General features: G+C 37.6%; 1 protein-coding gene across 1 annotated transcript; it reads left to right on the top strand.

The window, feature by feature from the left end:
* Positions 1–489: 489 nt before the first annotated feature.
* Positions 490–9,760, top strand: LOC116163524 (spectrin alpha chain, non-erythrocytic 1-like). The gene is made up of 5 exons (XM_031477501.1): positions 490–1,205; positions 6,489–7,761; positions 7,808–7,949; positions 9,210–9,305; positions 9,443–9,760. The coding sequence occupies exons 1-5, from the start codon at positions 565–567 to the stop codon at positions 9,580–9,582; spliced, it is 2,292 nt and encodes a 763-aa protein (XP_031333361.1). The 5' UTR covers positions 490–564; the 3' UTR covers positions 9,583–9,760.
* Positions 9,761–10,153: the final 393 nt, after the last annotated feature.

The raw sequence follows: 10,153 nt of genomic DNA, 5'->3' as shown, positions 1-10,153 counted from the left end.
ACCCAGTTTAATTTAGTGACCCAGTGACCCAGTTGACCCAGTGACCCAGTCCAACTCTGTTTGTATGAATCAATGTTAAGGACGCAATTTCCAAACGTCACCATCTTCATATCTTATAACACATATTTGTAAACTGCTTTGTGTTGTTTTTAGTTCTACACTGAAGGCTGCAGAGGCTGAAGCATGGCTAAACGAAGAATGCCAACTTTAGATCAAGCGAGGGGGGGGGGGGGGGGGGGGTATTGGTAAGATGAGATTCTGCTCAAATGTACTAAGGAAAACTGCGAAGCCTATGGAGTGGTGGAAATTGAATCTTCAAAACTACTATTGAGGCGCTTGAAAATCTGTCGAAAAATATATCTGAGAGGCAAACATTTTGATTAAGTGACAATGTGCTAAAGGAAAAAGGTAGGAGGATATTGCTTATTGGTTTAATGTGATTTAAACTTTTTTAGGAACAAATAGAAAACAAATTTAAAGATTTTACAACAGTTATTACAAGACCGTGAAAGATCCCTTTCAGAAGCTCTGACATACTTCAGTTTTGTAAGAGAATGTAGTGAAATGCAAGAATGGATGAACGACCAACAAGCGAAGGCAGCTTCAGAAGATTACGGAACAGATGTGGAACATGTCGAGTTACTCATACAAGCATTTGATACATTTTTAGCTAGTTTAAATAACAGCGAATTACGAGTACAAAATTGTATTGATAACGGAAACAAACTGATAGCCGCCGAAAATAAGCACAAAAGAAAAATTGAACAAAAAGTAACGGAAGTCAAAGATCAATGGGAAGACCTAATAGAACTGGCTCAAGCGAGACACGAAGCTCTCGCTGGTGCTAAACAAGTTCACATTTTCGACCGGACTGCAGACGAGACTATTGCCTGGATTATTGAAAAAGAGGCAAATTTGGTAATCGATACTTACGGGCAGGACTTGGAAAGCATACAGGCTTTAGTTCGTAAACACACAGGTTTCGAAACCGAACTGGTTGCCGTCAAGGAGCAAGTGAAAGCCATTGAACAAGAGGCACATCGTCTTAGTGAACTATTTCCAGATGCTGAAGAGCACATTGAAGTTAAACGAGAAGATACCTTAAACGCGTGGGAGGAGTTGCAAACCAAAGCCGAGCATCGAAGGGAGAATCTTCAGCAGTCTGAACAACTTCAGACATACTTCGATCAATATCAAGATTTGATGTGAGTATATAAGTGTATAGTCATCATCAGTTCCTGGCATCACAGGTCCTAGTCACGAACTTATAAATTAAGATGGACTGCTGATCAAACAGTTGCATAGAGGTAGAAATGGCCCTAGCATGGGCTTCGCCATGATGTGCACATTCTAGTTATTTTCTAGGGGAATTTTCCTAGTGCTCAAGTTTTGAGACTATTGCAGCTTTGGAAAATGACATGTGTCACAGTAATTTATTTAGAAAATGTGAGGTTAATGTTGGGGTAATGCTTGTTTATTAGTTGATCTGAATTTCGCGCCATGTGAGTGCACATCATGGCGGCCCCCATGTAGGTGTCATTTGTTAATTCAGCATTAGCAGTCCATCTTAATTTATAAGTTCGTGGTCCTAGTGCTCTTCCTCCACTCCACAGGTCCTTCCATCACGTTTCTTGGAAAACAGTTTTTTCTCAACACACAAAAGATTTTTCTTTTGTGAATTGGTGTCCATGATTTTATTTCTAGTACTTCCTCTTTCCTCATCCTGCCTTTCAAAACCTTTATTCATATCCACATTTCCAAAACTTCTATTCATTTTTCGTCCTCCATCATTCTGTCCATGCTTCACAACTATAGAGCATTACGGTCCAGACAAACCATTTTGCTAGTTCATTTCCTCGCCTTTTACATCCACTGTTTGCTGAATTTTTGCCCACAATATAGCTGGGGCATATGTGACCATGGGTCTGATGATAGTTTCGTACGGCCATTTAGTCATTAGGTGTTACGCCCCAGTTCCTGCCCAGTAGCCATCTACAGGCCTGGGATCCCAGGGTCGCCTTTTTTATCACCTTACCCATTTGGGAGTTCCACGTTAACTTCTGGTCAAAGTTCACTCCTAGGTATTTGACCTCTTTACAAAGATTGATGTTCGTGCCCCCCCTCCCCCCCCCCATACTAGGTGCCCTTATGTTGCGCTTCTTCCTTCTGGTAAAAGGTACCACCACACTTTTGAGCAGATTATCTGTAGACCACCTTTTGTGTGATGTTCAGATGTTTACTAGAGATTACTATATGGCCAGATCGTCTGCATACCTTTGCATATAATAACCTTTTTGTGTTAGTTGGTCATCACTGTGACTGACTCCACACCTAGCCTTGCCATTATCTTCCTGCTCTTCAACATGGATTTTATCCAGTCTATTCTTGTGGAGATTGGGCTTTTATTTCCAGCGGCCACTTTGATGCTTCATGCAAGGTGTTATCGAAAGCATCCTCTACATCCGCAAACCTGGTTAGAGCCACCTCTTTTGACATGAGCACCTTTTCAAGTTTGCATATTAAACTATGTAGGGCCGTGATTGTTGATTTTCCTTTTTGATGGGCGTGTTGTTGAGGGTGAAGCGGATGTTTTGTTAGAACTTCGTTTCTCAGGAAGCTTCAACGAGAAGGAGATGAGACTGTTAGATATGCCTTAGGCAAGTGGATTGAGCGTCCTGACCCTTTTGGTATGAACACCACATTTACCTCCTGCCCCGTTACCAGAAGCTGGCTCTGTAGTACATATAATTTGCAATATGTGCCCAACAACCTCCGCTAGGTGTCTTAAAGAGTTTGAAGGCCATTAGGGCCCATTCTACCTTCTCCTGTATGATGATTTTTGAGGCTTCGCTTTTAATCCTAATTTACAGGTCTGGGGTGGATCGCACCCCACAGCCACTTTCAATGTCCATAAGTTTTTTTTCTTTCAATATTTTGGCCTGGGAGCTCGAGTACCTTCCAAGTTTAGTCTTTTCTATCTGGGGTTCGTTCCACCCCACGCCCGTAAACTTGAAAGTTTTAGTGGCCAGTAAACTAGGGTTAATTTGGGTGGGTAGAATCCAAATCAATTCGTACTTTTTCGATCAGACTTCTCAATCAAAAGTTATAGACTAGAAACCAATTTCGAAAAAAAATTCAAAGGGCTGTAACCTTTGAACTAGTAGCCCAATCTTGGAACTGTTTGAAATTATGGATTCTACAGGCCACATTCTATAAGAAAATTTTTTTTCCGAGTCGATCTGAGACAATTTTTTTTTCGGGGCTCAAAAAAAGGCAGTGTATAACCTTCCTTTTTTACCAAAAATCGACTACACAAAAATTTCTCGGGAAAACACTTTTTCTTATTAATTTTGGTGCGTAGAATCCAAAACAATTCGTACTTTTTCGATCGGATTTCTCAATCAAAAGTTATGGACTAGAAACCAATTTCGAAAGAAAATTCAAAGGGCTGTAACTTTTGAACTAGCAGCCCAATTTTGGAACTGTTTGAAATTATGGATTCTACAGGCCACATTCTATAAGAAAATTTTTTTTCCGGGTCGATCTGAGACAATTTTTTTTTCGGGGCTCAAAAAAAGGCAGTGTATAATAACCTTCCTTTTTTACCAAAAATCGACTGCACCAAAATTTCTCGGGAAAACACTTTTTCTTATTAATTTTGGTGCGTAGAATCCAAAACAATTCGTACTTTTTCGATAAGACTTCTCAATCAAAAGTTATAGACTAGAAACCAATTTCGAAAGAAAATTCAAAGGGCTGTAACTTTTGAACTAGTAGCCAAATCTTGGAACTGTTTGAAATTATGGATTCTACAGGCCACATTCTATAAGAAAAATTTTTTTCCGGGTCGATCTGAGACAATTTTTTTTTCAGGGCTCAAAAAAAGGCAGTGTATAACCTTCCTTTTTTACCAAAAATCGACTACACCAAAATTTCTCGGGAAAACACTTTCTTATTAAATTTGGTGCGTAGAATCCAAAACAATTCGTACTTTTTCGATCAGACTTCTCAATCAAAAGTTATAGACTAGAAACCAATTTCGAAAGAAAATTCAAAGGGCTGTAACTTTTGAACTAGTGGCCCAATCTTGGAACTGTTTGAAATTATGGATTCTACAGGCCACATTCTATAAGAAAATTTTTTTCCGGGTCGATCTGAGACAATTTTTTTTTCAGGGCTCAAAAAAAGGCAGTGTATAACCTTCCTTTTTTACCAAAAATCGACTGCACCAAAATTTCTCGGGAAAACACTTTTTCTTATTAATTTTGGTGCGTAGAATCCAAAACAATTCGTACTTTTTCGATCAGACTTCTCAATCAAAAGTTATAGACTAGAAACCAATTTCGAAAAAAAATTCAAAGGGCTCTAACTTTTGAACTAGTAGCCCAATCTTGGAACTGTTTGAAATTATGGATTCTACAGGCCACATTCTATAAGAAAATTTTTTTTCCGGGTCGATCTGAGACAATTTTTTTTTCGGGGCTCAAAAAAAGGCAGTGTATAACCTTCCTTTTTTACCAAAAATCGACTACACCAAAATTTCTCGGGAAAACACTTTTTCTTATTAATTTGGGTGCGTAGAATCCAAATCAATTCGTACTTTTTCGATCAGACTTCTTAATCAAAAGTTATAGACTAGAAACCAATTTCGAAAAAAAATTCAAAGGGCTGTAACTTTTGAACTAGTAGCCCAATCTTGGAACTGTTTGAAATTATGGATTCTACAGGCCACATTCTATAAGAAAATTTTTTTTCCGGGTCGATCTGAGACATTTTTTTTTCGGGCCTCAAAAAAAGGCAGTGTATAACCTTCCTTTTTTACCAAAAATCGACTACACCAAAATTTCTCGGGAAAACACTTTTTTCTTTTTAATTTTGGTGTGTAGAATCCAAAACAATTTGTACTTTTTCGATGAGACTTCTCAATCAAAAGTTATAAACTAGAAACCATTTTCGAAAGAAAATTCAAAGGGCTGTAACTTTTGAACTAGTAGCCCAATCTTGGAACTGTTTGAAATTATGGATTCTACAGGCCACATTCTATAAGACATTTTTTTTCCGGGTCGATCTTGAGACAATTTTTTTCTCGGGGCTCAAAAAAAGGCAGTGTATAACCTTCCTTTTTTACCAAAAATCGACTGCACCAAAATTTCTCGGGAGAACACTTTTTCTTATTAATTTTGGTGCGTAGAATCCAAAACAATTCGTACTTTTTCGATCAGACTTCTCAATCAAAAGTTATAGACTAGGAACCAATTTGAAAAAAAATTCAAAGGGCTGTAACTTTTGAACTAGTAGCCCAATCTTGGAACTGTTTGAAATTATGGATTCTACAGGCCACACTCTATAAGAAAATTTTTTTCCCGGGCCAATCTGAGACAATTTTCTTTTTCGGGGCTCAAAAAAGGCAGTGTATAACCTTCCTTTTTTACCAAAAATCGACTACACCAAAATTTCTCGGGAAAACACTTTTTCTTATTAATTTGGGTGCGTAGAATCCAAATCAATTCGTACTTTTTCGATCAGACTTCTCAATCAAAAGTTATAGACTAGAAACCAATTTCGAAAAAAAATTCAAAGGGCTGTAACTTTTGAACTAGTAGCCCAATCTTGGAACTGTTTGAAATTATGGATTGTACAGGCCACATTCTATAAGAAAATTTTTTGTCCGGGTCGATCTGAGACAATTTTTTTTTCAGGGCTCAAAAAAAGGCAGTGTATAACCTTCCTTTTTTACCAAAAATCGACTACACCAAAATTTCTCGGGAAAACACTTTTTCTTATTAATTTGGGTGCGTAGAATCCAAATCAATTCGTACTTTTTCGATCAGACTTCTCAATCAAAAGTTATAGACTAGAAACCAATTTCGAAAAAAAATTCAAAGGGCTCTAACTTTTGAACTAGTAGCCCAATCTTGGAACTGTTTGAAATTATGGATTCTACAGGCCACATTCTATAAGAATGGTGCCTTTATCTTGAATCTTACATGCTTATGGCCCGAGAGTGAAGTCTCGTCTGATACATCAGTTAGCAATTCACCCCCTCTTCTTTATGTGTATGCTGTTCCATTCTACATGGTGCGCGTTGGTCCTCAAACATTTTTAATTCCGTTTTCAGTATAAAATCTGCTTGCATCTCCACAATTCACCTCCCCCTACCCTTCCCATCTAGCTCCACTTATACCAATTACATTGAAATCATTCTTGATCTTGAGCTTTTCCTCTTATGTTCTCGCCCTTCATTTTTTTGAGCATACTTTCTTCCCACACTGTTGGCTCCTCTGCCTTTGGGGCTAATTTTTCATCATAGCTAATAGGGCACCCCTCCCTCTACCCGCTCATTCGCCTTCCAAGGGGGTCGTTGGTACTTGTTAGATGATTGACTTTGTAATGTGGAAGTCAATCAGTTTCCATTTCCTACTCAGTTAGAAATAGAGTGGGGTTTTGACAAGTGTATTTCAATTAATGGCAGCATGTTTTCCTTTTAGGGCGTGGATAAACGAAATGTTAGCCAAAGTTACAGCCCCCGATCTACCTCAAGATGTATCAGCAGCAGAAGTGTTAATAGAACATCACAAAGAGCATAAAGTCGAAATTGACGCAAGAGGCGATATAATTAAAGACTTCTATCAAACCGGGCACCGATTAATACAAGACCAGCATTTTCTGTCGCAGGAAATTCAAGATCGTATCGATGTGTTACGTCATCGGATGGATCACTTAAATCATATTTGGCACCAGCGGGCGATTATTTACGATCATAATTTGGATGTGCAGCTGTTTAAGCACGAGGCCAACTTACTAGAGAACTGGATGATCGTGCGCGAAGGTCCTCTACGTGAGTCACAATACGGCGATAGTATTTTGCAAGTAGAGGAACTGATAAGGAAGCACGAAGATTTTGATAAAACCGTTGAGGCGCAAGAAGAGAAATTCATCGCGCTAAAACGGATTACGCTAATCGAAGAGGCGTTTGCCAGGCAGCTGGAGGAGGAAGCGAGAGAGAAGCAACTGGAACGACAACGACAAGAACAGGAACGATTATCTCAACGTAAACGCATGGAAGTCCAACGTATCACTGAGCAAAGACGGTTAGAAGAGCAAAAAGAACGTCTACCTTCCTCAGTTCCAGAGGAGCGAATGAATGGAACTTCTCACGTTGAGGATAACAATAACGCCGCCACGCCGACTTCCTCCTTAACCAAATCGAATTCAGTGGCGCATATGTTTGGGGATAGAATTCGCAAAAATTCCGACGGTATCGTTAAAAGAGCAGAAAGTATGAAGGTGTCTACTATTACTAAGCCAGTCAAGAAGACGCCATCATTTACAACGCGAAGAAGAGCCGGGTCATTCAGAAATAAAGCGGCTATTTCAGAGAACGAATTACCGCCTGTTGAAGCTCAAGCATTCTTGGAGCGCAAACAAGTGCTATCGGCCGGAGGACGGCGTGCACAGAATAGAACGTGGAGAAATTATTACACTGTATTGTGTGGGCAACTGTTGTGCTTCTTCAAAAATAAAGACGACTTTGTTATTAGCAAAGCCATCGCCTCTCCTTTAGGGATTTATAATGCAGTTTGTGCTATTGCGGATGATTATTATAAGCGCAAGTTCACATTTAGACTAAATAGTTCAGATGGAGCCGAATTTTTATTCTCGTGCAATTCAGAGACTGAAATGTTAGACTGGGTACATAAAATTTCATTCCGTGCAAAGTTACCTCCCAGTCAGCAGCTGATTAACCTCGAAGTTCACAAGGTTAGTGCTTTCGTTTATATTATCGATAATAAAATGTTAACCACAGGATTATCATGAGATGGACGTTAGCTCACAGTCAAGTAGAACATCTAGTCCCGACATTAGTGATACAGTGGTAATGAGACATGATCCACAGTTTCAAAATGGCGCATCGCAACATCAGCCACCATGGCGGCACACACTTACAGGTATAGACATTGTTTAAATATGATAGTATTATGCTCATGTAAAACAGGTAAGCAAACATTTAATTTTACTAATTTTATATTAATTCGTGCTAAAATTATGATAACATGTTACTGACAAGAACCATAATGCAAAGAAATGTTAAGCGTCTTTATTGTGTGACAAACCATATGATCATTTAGTTTTCTTTCCGTTCCAACTAAAACCATCACCATAACTGTCTTATTATTGGAGGTAGGAATTAGCAAAAAATATGAGCATTACTCAGTAGCTGAAGAATAAAGTGGTCAAATCAGGAAAACAATTGAGCATCAGATTTAGGTATTCAACAAAAGAACATTTTGCTTGTAAAAACTACAACTGCAAACAAAAGAATGGCAGCCAAAATGTCAATAAGTACAAAAAAAAACTGACTGTTATTAATTATTTGAGAGCGGTTATGTATTTCTGCAAGATACATCTGAATTAACTACGTTTACATAGTATCGCAATCAATAGAACAGAATAAGTGTGTAGGAAACCCTTTGTATGGTACTGCACGGATCCTCTCCAATCCTCAACAGCATACCAACCACAGTGCAGCTCTGTTCCTATAATTACCTACTTACTTATTCTGTTCTATCGAATGCATCAGCTACTATGTAAACATACATAATTCAGATGTAATACATCTGTAATACACCAATAACGTGGGCGCAATTTCCAAAAATCTTCCTTTAAACATACAAGGTGGTCCATTTAAAAAATGTTGAATATCTTGATTACCTGCTAATTACTAAATTGTTTTTTGGTATGACCATTGTGGTGCTGACTGAAAAATGGCATGTGGTAGTTTAACTGAATTTGTAGCTCCAACAATAACAGTCTCCAATGGGATATTAAAAAATGGCGAACTTTGCGCGCAAATGGAAATTTCCATGGTCTACTAGAGTTCTTTCTATCACCCTTTCTCCTTGATATTCTTGTAAATGACAATCCCTGCACAAAATGGTCTGCAGTTTTTAGAACAATAGTGAGTTCACTTGTAATTTTTCTGTTCCTAACTGGTTAAAATGATTAATGTGTTAAAGATTTCTATGTTTAGTAAGTTTGTGACAGTCCTTCCTTTTTCAGTAATTAGAGCGCTTATGTTTGTACACATGGAGCGTGTGTTTCTTTAGCATTATGGTAAATTTTTGTGGTTGTACAAATTACTTAATTTAATATTAACCGTGTGCTAAAACGTCCAATACAATTTGGTTCTTTAACATTTACTAATTTAGGAGAAAATCCACCACCGTTACCTATGAGCGAGCCACCAAATAACTCTCACCCCGTACGTCGTCATCACACGCTAGAAACTAGTGGAAACCTTCATGGTTAGTTATACAGCAGCATGTTTGTCTTACCGTTTCATTTTCCAGTCTGTATACGTCACTCGCTTTAGCTTACCTTTCTTCTTTTTGCTTCTGGATGTTAGTTTTGCATTCTTAACAATACAGTGTGTGTTTCATAGGACATTACGGAGAATCGAGCAGTAATAAATCGGAATGGGCTACGCCGACCAGGCCGAGTTCAACTATACAACCTAATGATCATAAAAAATCGTCTCGGATCATGGACCTCTTTAGAAAAAAACGTCATTCACAAATATAAGTTAATATTGTAAAGTATATTGTTATAGTTTTTCTTAGTTTATAAGAACCGAAAGTATTGAGGCATCTACTTTAATGAGAGTACCTAAGTAAATATATATTTGTAAATATATGTAATATGGATAAATTAAATATTATCAAATTCTGTTACATAAAAGATACACACGTTTTCTAATGTATACTTATTGTTTTCCAATTAATATAATCTATATAACTTATGGTAAATTGTTGCCCACCATTATTATCTCGTAATTGTTTTTATTTAACATAACTGTCGACCAATTGCAAATATACACAATCAAAATAAAGAACGGAACCGTTAGCAAGCCGCTGGTTTTGAAATCGTCGCTAATTAGGTACCATTAGAAAACGAAAAAAATTTGACAATCTAATTTCTTTTTCTTGATTTAAAGCATCCTTAAAAACTATTCTCCCATTGAAATATTACTATGGACATTAAGTAGGTAATATCAAAGAGTAATATACTCTTTGGTAATATATAGAGCATAAATTTTAACTTCAATCTCTCTCATTAAAAATTCCTATGCTCAATTCTAAAATATACATGTCAA

This window comes from Photinus pyralis, unplaced genomic scaffold (genome assembly GCF_008802855.1).
Source record: "Photinus pyralis isolate 1611_PpyrPB1 unplaced genomic scaffold, Ppyr1.3 Ppyr1.4_LG2, whole genome shotgun sequence".
NCBI lineage: Eukaryota > Metazoa > Arthropoda > Insecta > Coleoptera > Lampyridae > Photinus > Photinus pyralis.
This window is presented reverse-complemented; position numbering and strand designations above follow the sequence as displayed.